This window comes from Phascolarctos cinereus, unplaced genomic scaffold, assembly GCF_003287225.1.
Source record: "Phascolarctos cinereus isolate Bilbo 61053 unplaced genomic scaffold, phaCin_HiC Scaffold_5;HRSCAF=322, whole genome shotgun sequence".
Classification (NCBI taxonomy): Eukaryota; Metazoa; Chordata; class Mammalia; order Diprotodontia; family Phascolarctidae; genus Phascolarctos; species Phascolarctos cinereus.
In genome coordinates this window covers 421,178,659-421,193,200 of record NW_027555958.1, presented here as the reverse complement: position 1 = coordinate 421,193,200, position 14,542 = coordinate 421,178,659, and the positions used below count along the sequence as shown (strand labels likewise).

At 39.8% G+C, this 14,542-nt stretch overlaps 1 protein-coding gene across 3 annotated transcripts in view; it reads left to right on the top strand.

Moving 5' to 3' along the window:
• POU2F1 (POU class 2 homeobox 1) overlaps nt 1–14,542 on the top strand; it is a 255,499-nt gene that overhangs the window by 182,320 nt on the left and 58,637 nt on the right. For 2 of the 3 annotated variants that reach the window (XM_020974723.2, XM_020974721.2), the window contains exons 4-7: nt 3,996–4,049; nt 6,783–6,902; nt 8,552–8,731; nt 10,723–10,849. In XM_020974723.2, the coding sequence (XP_020830382.2) occupies nt 3,996–4,049; nt 6,783–6,902; nt 8,552–8,731; nt 10,723–10,849 (481 nt within the window). The remainder of the gene's footprint in view (nt 1–3,995; nt 4,050–6,782; nt 6,903–8,551; nt 8,732–10,722; nt 10,850–14,542) is intronic. The other variant, XM_078156517.1, reaches the window with a different exon arrangement.

Here is a 14,542-nt window from a genome sequence, read left to right as displayed (position 1 = left end):
TGAGCTCTCCCCCAAACCCCTTCAAATGCTCATAAAAAATGGCTCTAAACAAATTCTGAAGCAGCGGAACCCACAAAAAGACAGAGTGAAACAAATTTCCAGCCCAAGACAACCTGGATGATTGATCAGCAAGGTGTATCACGCCGGGCTGGGAGCGCAGCATGGCGTAGGCGTGCAGGCCGCAGTAAACCTGGAGCAGGCCTCAGAGGACTAAATCGTGGGTGGCTGTGGAGGTTTCCAGACTCCTCAATCAACCAATGCCAAAGACAACTTAGAAGATCAGTGGGAAAAGTCTGTTTCTGCGGTGCTCAAAAAGGAAGGTGGGGTTTCAGCTCCATTCCCCAAGAGCGTGGCCCTGGGAGGGCAGCTGCTTCCCGAGCTTCCAGCCCACACACTGAGGGGAAATCCAGTGGCTGATCAGAGAGGAATTGCAGGGATCTCTTTGCCAGTGCTGAGGCAGGAATCTCTTGCTTTGCCCATGTTCGGATCTGGGTCAGTTCTGGGCGGTGGTGCTGGGGTGAGGAGGAGCGCTGGTGTGATGGAGCTTGTAGTGGCTGTAGAGAGGAGCCCCTCCTCACAGTTACAGAACAGAAAGGAATACTTGTGGTCACAGACCAGGAAAGGAATAAACACCTCTTCCCTTATCATACCACCTTGGAAGAACTGAAAATTTACAGGTCCCTACAAGTATCTCTGAAAACAGCTATACAAACCCCTGAAGCTTGGGACAGTACACTCTCCACATTGGAAGCAGACTCTTACCTTAACAAAGAGTTTAAAACTCAAGTAATTGGCCGGGATCATGAGCAAGCAGCACAAAAAGAGTCAGACTATATTATCTTACTTTGGTGAAAAAGAAGATCAAAATATACAACCAGAAGAAGACAACAAAATCAAAGCTCCTACATCCAAAGCCTCCAAGAAAAATATGAATCAGTCCCAGGCCTTGGAAGAGCTCAAAAGGGATCTTGAGAAGCAAGTAAGGGAAGTAGAGGAAAAACTGGGAAGAGAAATGAGAGTGATGCAAGAAAATCATGAAAAACAAGTCAACAGCTTACTAAAGGAGACCCCAAAAAATACTGAAGAAAATAACACCTTAAAAAATAGCCTAACCCAAATGGCAAAAGAGGTCCAAAAAGCCAGTGAGGAGAAGAATGCCCTAAAAAGAAAAATTGGCCAAATGGAAAGGAAAAGCTACAAAAAGAACCAAGGAAGAACTGAAGAAAATACTTCCTTAAAAATTAGGATAGAGCAATTGGAAGCTAGTGACTTTATGAGAAATCAAGACACTGTAAAACAAATCCAAAAGAATGAAAAATTAGAAAACAATGTGAAATATCTCATTGGAAAAACAACTGACCTGGAAAATAGATCCAGGAGAGAGAATTTAAAAATTATTGGACTATCTGAAAGCCATGATCAAAAAAAGAGCCTAGACATCATCTTTCAAGAAATTATCAAGGAAAACTGCCCTGATATATTAGAACCAGAGGGCAAAATAGAAATTGAAAGAATCCACAGATCTCCTCCTGAAAGAGATCCCCAAAGGAAAACTCCTAGGAATATTATAGCCAAATTCCAGAGTTCCCAGGTCAAGGAGAAAATATTACAAGCTGCCAGAAGGAAACAATTCAAGTACTGTGGAAACACAATCAGGATAACACAAGATTTAGCAGCTTCTACATTAAAGGACCGCAGGGCATGGAATATAATATTCAGGAGGGCAAAGGAGATAGGATTACAACCAAGAATCACCTACCCAGCAAAACTGAGTATAATCCTTCAGGGGAAAAAATGGTCATTCAGTGAAATAGAGGACTTTCAAGCATTCCTGATGAAAAGACCAGAGCTGAATAGAAAATTTGACTTTCAAATACAGGACTCAAGTGGAACATGAAGAGGTAAACAGGAAAGAGAAATCATAAGAGACTTATTAAGATTGAACTGTTTACATTCCTGCATGGAAAGATGATTTATAACTCATGAGACCTTTGTCAGTATTAGGGTAGTTGAGGAAAAAAATTATATGTATGTATATATAGGTAGAGGGCACAGGGTGAGTTGAAGATTAAGGGGTCATATCTGGAGAATAAAATTAAGGGATGAGAGAGGATGATACTCAGAGAAGAAGAAAGGGAGAGGTAGAATGGGGTAAATTATCTCAAAAAAAAACAGAAAAGAAAAGTCTCTTACAGTGGAGGGGAAACAGGGGAAGGTGAGAGGGAATGAGTGAATCTTATTCTCATAGGATTTGGCTTAAGGAGGGAATAACATACACATTCAATTGGGTATGGAAATCTGTCTTACCCTACAGGAAAATAGGGGGAGAAGGGGACAAGAAAGCAGGGGATGATAGAGAGGAGGGCAGATGGGAAAGGGGTAATCAGAAGATACTTCTGAGGAGGGACAGGGTCAAAAGAAAGAATAGAATAAATGGGAGGGCAGGATAGGATTAAGGGAAATAGAGTTAGTTTTTCACAACATGTCTACTATGGACAGTGTTTTGCATAACTGCACATGTATAACCTATATTGAGTTGCTTGCCTTTTCAATGAGGGTAGATGGGGAGGGAGGAAGAGAGAAAATTTGAAACCTAAAGTTTTAAAAACATATGTTTTTAAAAAATGTTTTCACATGCTACTGGGAAATAAGAAATACAGGAGATGGGGTATAGAAGTCTATCCTGCCCTACAGGAAAATAGAAGGGGAAGGGGATAAGAGAAGAGGGGAGAGATAGAAGAGAGGACAGACTAGGGGAAGGGATATTCAGAATGCATGCCATCTTGGGGTGGAGGGAGGGGGGAGATGGGGCGAAAATTTGAAACTCAAAAACTTGTGGAAGTGAATGGTGAAAACTAAAAATAAATAAATTTATATTTTTTTAAAAAGTGAATTAGGTCACTAAATAGAAAAATTTTACTTTTAATGTTTGTTGTTAATGTTGTTTTTGTTTTTTTGTTTTTAGGCAATTGGGGTTAAGTGACTTGCCCAGAGTCACATAGCTAGTAAGTGTCAAGTGTTTGGTCTGAGGCCGGATTTGAACTCAGGTCCTCCTGACTTCAGGGCCGGTACTCTATCCACTGCGCCACCTAGCTGCCCCTTACTTTTAATTTAGTATGTTTATTTGGTATGAGAGGGCTAGCCTTGGAGTCAGGAAGACCTGATGTCCACTGACTGTGTGACCATAGGCAAATCACAAGTGCTGAGTGCCCTTGGGAGGCTTTCTAAGTTTATCTTACAGATAGAGTACATTTTTGCCCCACCTAGAGAAAAAAGCCACACCAAGATCTCCTACACTGATGAAATCAGAGATCTGGACCAACATAAAAAATGCTTTTTTTGGTATAACTGTGGTTTGTGTGTCCCAGCTAATAAATGTTTGGTGTGACTGTGAGCTAATAAGATTCGTTTTTAATGTGTGGCTTATGGAAGAGACATGTTGGTTGGTTGGTTGGTTGTACCTCATTTATGTCTAAAAAAATTTAGTTATCTACTTGTGTCTGTAAGGTTAGGGTACTTCTTTGGTGTAAATGGGTATTTTGGCAATTGTTTCACTATAATTCTGATTGTATAATGTAAAGTGGTATATTCAGGTAACATGCTTTTGTGTATTTCCTTATGTATAGTGTGGAAGATACAGATTTGTGTGGTAGAATAAATAGGATGCAATATTAGGTCCCCCTCAATACAAGTGTATCATTTGTTACAAGATTAATTTAGTAATATCCAGAGATGTCGAAAAGAAATGGGGGAGGTAGTATTGTGCAAGGGCTATATGAAACTATTCTGTTAGGCTTTTTACCCTTTTATAGTACAGGGAGCACATCTTCGGATTTTGTATCTCCAATTCTCATACAGTAGCTTATGTAGAATAGACTTCTTATAAATATTTTCTGAGAATGCTGACTTCTGGTTAATCCACCATATGTGGAAATAGTAATATTACAGTCTTTTTCCATATTCAACTTATTAAAGTAAATTTTATTCTATTGTAGGTCCAACTCGCTGGAACAAGTTTACAGGCTGCTGCTCAGTCCTTAAATGTACAGGTAAGAATTATCTTATCACTAAAGTTCACAATCCCACATATGTCCTTATTTCCATTCTTAAAGTTCATAATAATGTCTGCCACGGTTGTGGACCATAAAATTCTATGTATCTTGCCAACCAATTAGAAGTATTATTAATCAGTTGTCAAATTTGTAAAAATTACAGCAAATACCAGAATAAAAAATTAAATGATCTCTCAATACACTTCAGTTTCAAAATGTATTTTGTATGGAGTTTTATTTATTGTCTTTGCTAAATTTTACTAAAATTGAAATGGTCAATCAATCAAAAAACATTAAGTGCCTACTGTGTGCCAGATTCTGTGGTAGGTATTAGAGATGCAAGTACAAATAATGAAACGATCCTGCTGGTAATGAGTTTACATTCCAGTGGGGATCATGATTACCTATAAAAATATACAATATATAAAGATAATAAATATATACAGAGTTGTTAAGTACAAGGTAATTGTGGAGGGAAAGCACCAATGAGAATCAGGAAAGGATTCATGAAGAAGGTAGTACTTTGAACTGTGTCTTATAGGAAGAGAGTGGCTACAAGGTTGAAGGTCAGGAGGGAGTATGTGCTCAGCTTGTGGGATGACCCATGCCATTGCCTGGAAATGGAAGCTATAGAAAAGAAAGGACACACCTTTGGCCAGATCTCAGAGTACTGGAGGGGAGTAAAGTATAGTGAAGCTAGAAAAGTAGGTTGGTGCCAGGTGTGTAGTGCTTTAAAAGGTGCAGAGGAGAGTTTATATTGGTCATAGAGGCATTGTGAAGCCTTTGGAGGTGACTGAATCAGGGAGTAATGTGGTAAGGTCTGTGTTTAAGGAAAATTATTCCGGTAGCAGTGAATAGGAGGAGCTGAAGTAGGGAGAGACTTGAGGTAGGGAGAGACTTGAGGTAGGGAGATCAATTAGGCTTTGACAGTAGGAGACGAGGCCTTGAACCAAGTAGCTGTGTGAGGAGAAAGAAGGGGCAGAAACAAGAGACACTGTGAAGCTGTACATCAGGGAGGGAGAGCAAGGAATCAAGGAGAACGCCAAGGTTATGAACTTGGGAGAGTGGAGAGATAGTGGTGTCTTCAGCATAAACATAAGGGAAGGTTTAGGGGGAAAGATAATGAGGTCGGTTGTGGTCATATTCACTTAAAGATGTCTCTGGGATATCCATTCTGGAATGTCTGAAAATAAACAATTGGGAGATCATGAGAGAGACTGGTGTTGTACCAAGATGGTGGTTAAAGCCATGGGAACTGATGAGGTTATGAGAGAGTGTAGAAGAGGAGGAGAACATGTAGGGCAGCCCTGTAGGGGGATACCAGCCTCCATTCAGGCAGAACTGGAAATCTCACACACACACACACACACACACACACACACATACACACACACACTTTATTTATCAAACAAAATTACTCAGACTTTGAATTTAAATTTGAGTTCCATGAAGAGCTCTGTACGATTTCATCCAACATGCTACTTTCTTTCATTGTGATGCCTGAATAACAAAGTGAAAACATCAAAAATAGTGTCACTAAAGATGAGTTTCAGTATTGCTGAACACTTAAGGACTTGGATTGAGCAAACTGTGCAACCTCACAGAACAGGGACCTAGTAACAGAAGGAAACAGTTCTAAAGAAAGGGAAAGGAGATTGAGTGAGTGGCCTTCCTTTCTGAGGGAGAGGAGGCAGAAAATTACCTTGGTTGCCATGGTAAACTTTCATCCCTCAGAGAGATGTTGGCAAACAGGCTGTATCTCCAATGCAGAATGTTTACAGTCCTGCTCGATAATTATCTCTCAATGACTGGCAGAATTAATCAGAGCCTTTATGTTAATTAGCCTGCTCTGCAGTCCCTGAAACAGGTGGTGGGAAATATGCAGATCTATGCAGAATTTTAATGCTCTGCATAACCAATTTTAATTACCACAGAATCTTCTCTCAGTACCCCATTGGGGGAGTGTGCTTTCCCTCTTGAATACAGTATTTTCTCTTTAAACTTTTTTTTTAATTTGATTGGAAATGTTGAGTATGAAACTGCTTTGAAACCACCATTTAGAGAACCTGGGGGGTCAGGTGAGTCATCTCCAAATTGACATTTGAAAATATTACAAACTGACCACCAGGTAAATTTCAAAATAATGACATAGAGGTTTTGAGGCAGAGGTAAATCGAATATATATATTCTTTCACGTTTCTGTAGTTTAATATTTTAAGTTGTGAAAAAACTTCATCAGTTTTTGTAGGTCAGATTTATTTTTACTTTTGAAAATTAGAATTGCAACTTTGGTGCTGATGGAACAAAGGAATTAAAATTCAGATATATCAAATATCATACTCAGAGGACTTAAACAAAGATAAAGAATTAAATATCTTTAACTGTGATAATAGCTGAACAGACCAAACCTGTATTTTAAAATCAGTCAGTCAGCAAGCGTTAACTAAGTGCAAGGTCCTGCGCTAGATGCTAGAGATATGGAGACAGAAGTACAACAGGCCATGCTCTTAGAGAGCTTGCACTCTGTCACAGAAAAAATTTATATGTAAAGAAACATACAAAATTATTACAAGGTGAATTTTGGTAGGATGGGGGATACTCTAGCAACTGGGCATCAGAAAAGACTGACTGAAACCATGTTCTTTAAATAGGGAGCTATAGACATCTCTCTTAAAACTATTATAGAGTTGTAGTGTGTGTGTGTGTGTGTGTGTGGTTTTCTTTTCCTAGTCTAAATCTAATGAAGAATCTGGGGACTCCCAGCAGCCAAGCCAGCCTTCCCAGCAGCCTTCAGTGCAGGCACCCATCCCCCAAACTCAGCTCATGCTGGCTGGAGGACAGATAACAGGGGTAAGTTTTTTCTCAAGAATTCTAGTAAACTTACTTATAAAGCTTCCATTGCTTGCTATCTGATGAGAACTGTCCACCATCAGTAATATAGCTATCTATGCCTGACACTATTATATCCTGAAAAAAGGACTGTCGCACTGGAAGAGCAAATCTTCTTTGTCAAAAGCATTCAGTGGATCTCTTGTTATGATAGCAGATGTTCTGAGTAAAATAAGGGCCTTCTCGCCCCCATTTTAGTTGCTTTTCACCATGCAATGGAATCATTATTCGATGTGAGGCAGCAGTGTTGTACAAATCATTAATATTGTCAAATACAGCATTATGACTTCACTCCAAATAGCATGGGGGGAGAAAATTGTTTTCATATTAACTCTGATAATTATTAGGCATATTGGAGTTATTGTTTTGATGTACTGAAATGTTTTCTAATATGTTAATTTTTATTTAATAAATTATTTGTCTTTTTGGCATCTCCTAGCTCTTTATTTCAGTAAAGTTAGTGTTAGACATGGGAGACTTACCTTTAAAGGATTTTTGTGGAGCTGGCCATGTTTTTTGGAAAGATTAATTCAGTTTTGATTCCTAAATATTTTATGTACAATTTAGGGGATTGTTCTCCTTATGAAGAAGATGATTTCATTAACTTGGTAGACCTTACTCTTCAGAATGTGAAATGACACCTTCTGTTTGAATGGCACTTAAAGATCTTTGTTCAGTTTCATTTATTGTGGAAACTTCAGTTAAGAGGAAGATAGTTGTAATAAATTTGAGTAAACACACTGATTTAATTTTACCTTTTTTTTCCAAAAGTACAACTTAAGTTGCGTTATAAAAGCAGGTTTTAAATCCAGTCTAAGCAGGTTTCTTTTTATAATAATAATTGTTATTATATATGTGTTTTGTTTTGCATAATGATTGTCTTCCATGATCAGAGGCACTTAGGATTCCAGGTCTGTGTAGATGGGAATTCTTTTAAACCTGAGCATTAGGATTCATTTGCATGTAAAGAGACAGGCCTTCACCACCTGTTTCACAGAGATAATATGTGTTTGGAAAAGGGATGCAAAGTTGTAGACTCAATCCTTTCAACAACAGAAAAGATGATGTGGGGTAGACTTGGAGAGGAAGTAAATGGAGCTCATGTTCTTTAGTCATATCTTTAGACATAATGAGAATGATGGAATATGGCAGGGATTCATGCTAATGTGGAGCAGCTGGGGCCTTATCACTTCTTTCCGTGACCATATCCAGCATTCCTATTTCTCATTCATCGGACTAATCACTTACTGTTCTGTTGAGTATAAATTTCTTTTTGTATTCTGTCAGGGCTGATTTTTTTTTATTTTATTTTTTGGCTTGCTAGTTAATTACTTTTTGTATAAACCCTGGAGCCTTGGAGAAGCTTGGAAGATTCTTTAAATCCTAAGTGTAGCTTGATGGCTAGCTCCAAGCTGAAATGATCTTGGAACTACCAGCTAGTAGCCGGGTCACCCTCCCACTTGGCCCTGAAAGATACCCAAGTCAGGTTTGGTAGCTAGTAAGGTTAGACTGTAAGCTCCTGAGCTCCTTCCCAGTTCTTAGTGAGTAGGTAGGACCAGGAGATCCTTCAGCACCAGCCACTGACCGCTGCTTGTTCTAACTGTGTTTAGCTTGCCTTGACACCGGCCCAGCAGCAGTTACTGCTACAGCAGGCACAGGCCCAGCTGCTAGCAGCCGCAGTTCAGCATTCGGCCAGCCAGCAGCACAGTGCTGCGGGCGCCACCATCTCAGCCTCCGCTGCAACACCGATGACGCAGATTCCCCTGTCGCAGCCCATACAGATCGCACAGGTGAGTGCCCAGGAGAGCCAGTGGGAATGCTGTTGGGATCCCTGTCCACCCACTGCAGTTACAGAGAAGGGAGCCAAGCTGTATCCAGTCCGTTGTCCTTGTCATTCTGCTGTAAATATAATACATCTGTTTGACTTTATATTGTAAACACAGAGCTGATTACCTAATAACTGACTGTTTATTTAAGTGACAGTTCTTGAATAATTAATTGGCATTTCTCTACAGCAGAGGGATTACTATATTTATTTTAATTAGTTAATTGTAGCAGACATGGATTGTTTAATGTGTTCAGCAGTTAGGATAAGGCACCTCATCTGTTTGCAAGAGAAAGGAAGTAGTCACTGAGCTATGTGGTCTCTGGTATTGGTCAGGCACTCAGAGCAGTTTGGTTTGAGTTTTCGCATTTTAAGTCTAAAATGGGGGAAATCCATAGAACACTAATCAAATTATTTAGAAGACAGAAAACAGAATCTGTCAAAAATGGTTAATGAAGTTGTTTAAATTAAGAAAAACCAAGATTAAGGGATGAGATTGGTCTTATGTATGTGAAAAACATGTGAAATGTTATTTTCTTAAAAGTGATGCTAAGCAGTTAGTTTTCTATCAAGAGCCAAACAAAAGATTTAAATACAATGACAAGAGTTTGATTGGACAGAAAAAAGAAACTAGTTATGAATGGTGGTTAGATAATGAGGTATTATTAACATCTAGATAAAAATAAATCTAGTATTTTTGAGATCCCATTTCAATTTTTAAATGGCTTTTTCAATCTAGTTTTCTCTATGAATAAGGAATTTTTAAAAGAAACAGATTTGTTCTATCTATTTATAGTCAAAGTTCTGACACACCAAAGTCCATGAAATTGTAAGTTCTTTGTTGAGATACTGTGTGTGCCTTGGGGGGTGGGGGGTGGGGACATGGAGAGGGCAGGCAACAGACAGATGCTTGTTTAGGTGAACATATGCCTTATTATTTGTCTGTGCCGGTTTGTGTGCTTTTGTCATTGAATATGATAGACCTGTTGAAAAAACTCTTCTGTCAGTGGAAAAATCACTGGACTTGGATGCAGAAGGTCCAACTCTACCACTTATAAGGTGTGTGACCTTGGGTGACGCTACCTCACTAATAGACAGCATTTCATGAGAAAAAGACATGAGGGTTTAGTAACTGTGTCCTCAGTATCAATCATTAGGACAACATGGCAGCTGAAAAAAGTTAATCCGGTCTCAGGCTACATTGAAAGAGATGTGGTTTTCAGAATCTTATCAGGTGATAGCTCCACATGTATCCTCCTCTGAGAAGGCCACATCCAGAAAATTGTGTTCCATTCTGAGCACTTCTTTTCAGGAACGAAAGTGATTAGCTGGAGGTCATCCATCCAAAGAAAGGTGAGGAGCCTCAAGCCCATTTCATGTGAGAATCTGGGAAAAACTAGAGATGTTTATCCTGAGGAAGAGAAGACTAGGAAGGGGCAGGGGGTGAAGGAATAAGAGAAAAAATGTGATAGCTGACTCCCAGGCAGCAGTTTGAATGTCAGCAGCTGTATGGAAGAAGAATTAGACTTTTTCTGCTTACCTGCAGAAGATGGGACTGGGAGCACTGGATGGAAGTTGCAAAGACAGCTTTAGGGTTCAGTGAAGAAAAAATACCGTTTAAGGTTGCCCCAAAGTGGAACAAGCTGCCTCTGGGGGCAGCGGGTCCTCCTTATTAGATGTCTTCAAGCCAGTGCTGATCTTGGATAGACACTGGTAGGGGATTCTTATTCTCGTGGCACTTAGCCTGGATGACCTTTGAGATTCCTTCCTCTTTTGAAATTCTGTGCCTCTGTTTACTCACCTGTAAACTAGAGCAAAGCTTTGGAGGTATGAGAGGACTTGTAATATTGTCTATCTTATCTATCTATCTATCTGTACTTTTGGAGGGTTGATTAGTTGGAATGGACCTGGTTAGACTCTTATCTCAGCATCTCAGATACAGATTTTTTTTTTCAGGATCTGCAACAGCTACAGCAGCTGCAACAGCAGAATCTCAACCTGCAACAATTTGTGTTGGTGCATCCAACCACCAGCTTGCAGCCAGCACAGTTTATCATCTCACAGACGCCACAGGGGCAGCAGGGTAAGTCCCGGGAGCTCTCCTTGGCCGTAATCTGTACTTGTTTCGCAGTAGTGCTGGAGACGGTTTTCCATCCCCCACCTGTTAGCACAGTATTTAAATTTAAGTGGCACTATCCTAAGTGTTATTGTTTGATGTCAGTTTTAAAGTACTGCACATTAGTGTCCACTGCCATGTATCTTAAGGAAAATGTTAACTCTTATCTGTGTGCTCACTATCTATCCAAGGTTCTTCACCGCTGTTCTTTTGGTCAATCACTATGCTAGAAGTGAGAATATTCTGGGCCCTACCACATGAGGAAGAACCAAACTTTTAAGGGCCAGCCATGAAGATTGCTGCAAGGAGTCAGGCTACTTCCTCTGCCTTTTTGTTATACTTCTAGAGGAAGGAATAGCTAGGTAGGGCTAGAGATAACAGAGACACTTTTGACTTACTAGAACTTAGGAGAGGCCTCACATCCATTTGGTCTCCAAGTCCCATTGTTTTTTCTTTAAAATGTGCCTTAGATTAATGCTTTACTTTCTCTTCTGACTGCCACTGCCCTAGATCAAGTGACCTCAGATGCAAATCATTACACTTGCTTCTCAAGCAGCCTTTCTCTGCCCCTATTTCCCAACGCCTGAGCTTCCCTTCAGCCTGCCCACTTTTGTGAGATTAACCTTCCTAAAATGTCACCCTTGTTGTATTTCTCCCTTGCTCAAGAACCTACAGTAATTCCTTATTGCTTGAACTCCATTACTTTTAAGCCCTTCTGTAATCTTTGTATACCATGCATCACTAATTTGATATCTTTACTGTTGTGTCATATCTCATTCTCATTCTTGCCATTTTGGCTTTGTGGTGATGAGGATGAGGATGAGGATGATGATACCTAACATTTATATAGCACTTACTATGTGCTAGGCACTGTACCAAGGGCTTCACAATTATATCTCATTTGATCCTCACCATTTTACAGATAAGGAAACTGAGGCAAACAGAGGTTAAGTGACTTGCCCAGGATCATACATCTAGTAAGTGTCTGAAGTGGGATTTGAACTCCAGTTTATATAAAAAGTCCCTAACTTACCAATGAGTTGTACTCAAAGTTCATTTGTAAATTAGCTGTTTGGAACTAAGAATTGATTTTTTCATAATAATATTTGATAAATAATTGTTAGGTTCTCAACCTAGCCACAAAGGTCTATTTAACCTATACCTCAGAACTTAAAGATCATTCACCAATGAGAGTATTTGTTCCGTAGATGGGTAGATGGAAGGAAGAGAAGGTAAGAGGGAGGGGAAGGAAGAAAGGAAGTTAAGAAAGAAGGAAGGAAAGAAAAAGGGAGCAAGAGAGGGACAGGTTCTCTTCATATCTTAGTAAATGATTTAATAGGTTTAAACCTCTCTGAACTTAACTGGTCTGGTTATTAAATGACATTTGAGTCTCTGTTCTCTCACTTATTAAATGAGGGTAATACTTGCGTTACTACCTCTGAGTTGTGAATAAGTGCTTTATAAACCTAAAATCTTCATGTAAATGTGACCTCTCATTTAATTAAGACCCAAATGTAGCCAATTTGGGATGAAAAATAATTGAGAACAATATTGTTATGACTCCAGTAATTTTAAAGAGTAAATATTTACTTGTAATACTAAATAACTTCTGCATACTTTTTATGTTAATTACTAAAATGCTCGAGCAAAACTAGGTTTAATGAAAAAATGAGGTAACTAGGAGACTTTTGTGGAGCTTCTTATATGATAGGTATTCAGTAAGTATTTATAACTGTTCAATAAATGTGCTGCATGAGTTATGCCTCCTACAGCAGGAAAGTTAGTGGTGAGAAGGGATTTGGGGTGAGGTGTTCTATGCCCCATGTTAGCCACTCAGAACAGTTTCATTGCTACATGGCATGAGTTTGGGAAGGAGATCAAATCTATTCTAAATAGTTGGGGATTTATAAATTGAGAGTTGGAAGGGACCTGGAGTCCAGTGCCTTCATTCTAAAAGATTGGTTAAGCAACCTGCCTTTTGTCCATCTTTCATCTTTCTTGACCTCCCCAGTATTTGAAAATTCCAACCACCATCTTCTTCTGGGTAGTGTCTCCTTTCTGGGTTGTAATAACATTGCTCTCTCCTGTTTCTCCTCTTACCTATCTATATCAGTCCTCAGTGCACTTGGCAAGGTTGACCTCCATGTTCCAACCCCTGTATTCGGCTGTTCCAGCAGGCCCAATTATCACCTTTATGCATATGAGTTCCTCAGTCTATATCCCATGCACATCCCCCTCTCTCTCCTGAGTGTGGTCTTATATTTCTGACTGCTTGCTAGACACCTCTGCCTGGGTGTTCCATATACTTCTCAAACTCAGCATGTCCAGATTTCATTATCTTTACCTCTAGACCCAGCTCTCCTTCTAACTTCCCTGTTTTTGTTACAGGCACCGTCATCCTTCTAGTCACCCAGGTATGCAACCTCAGACTCTTTACTCCCTCACCTACCACCACCATATCAAACTGTCAAGTTATATGGGTTCCACTTCCACAGTATCTTCTGTATGTCCACTCTCATTCACCAAGTCTTGTCAGTTTCATCTCCACTCAAGGCCAATTCAGACTCATCTTCTCTCAGCCTCCTAAATGGTCTCCCTGGCTGCTGTATCTCACCTCTTCAGTCCATCGTCTTGCCTCTGCCTTTATACAGACTCCCCCATGCCTGGAATGCTCTGCCTTCTTGAAATTTCTAGGTCCCTTCAAAGTTCAACTCAAATACCACTTCCTAGACATCATAAGAGTTAGAGCTTGGAAGGATTTTAGAGATCATCAAGTCCAATCCCTTCGTTTTACAAATGAAGAAACAGAGGCTTGGGGTGGTTAAGTGACTTGCCCAGGATCATACAGCCAGTAAATATCTGCAATTATATTTGAACCCACCTTTCTGACTTCAAATTCAGCAATCTGTCCACCATGCCATACTGCCTCCTACAGGTGTTTTTCCTGATTTCCCCACATTGTAAAAGTTATTTCATATTTATTTGTATTTTCCTTCCCAGGTGAATGTAATCTTAGGGCCATCCTGCTTTGTTCTTGTCTCTGTGTCCCCAGTACTGCTTGGCATCTGTGAGGCATTTAACGAATATTTGTTGACTTGAATTTCCCAAGGACATTGAAGTAGTTGGTAGCCAAGCTGAGGTTTGACCACGAGTTGTCTAACTTGAGATCCAGCAATTTATCCCCTGTATCACACTGACTCTGGAGGAAAAGTCTGTGTACGGCTACTTGATCACTGGTAATGGACAGTCATAAAAATATGTTTGTAACTCAAAGCTTTTGTTCCGTTGTTTCAGTCCTATCTGACTCTTCATGACCCCATTTGGGGTTTTCTTGGCAAAGATACTGGGGTGGTTTGCCATTTCCTTCTCCAGCTTATTTTACAGACGAGGAAACCGAGGCACACAGTGTAAAGTGACTTGCCCAGCTAGCAAGTGTCTGAGGCCAGATCTCAACTTAGGAAGATGAGACTTTCTGACTCCAGGGCTGGCACTCTGCTCACTGTACCACTAGCTGCCTCATAATTCAGAATACCTGATCTTTTTTTCTGGCCTTGCTGATTGGCCATTTTGAAAATGTCTTTGATGATCAGAAACAATTACTATGAACAATCCAATTTCTTCCATTGTGGTTAAAATAAGAAAATAATGAAGATCCAAATT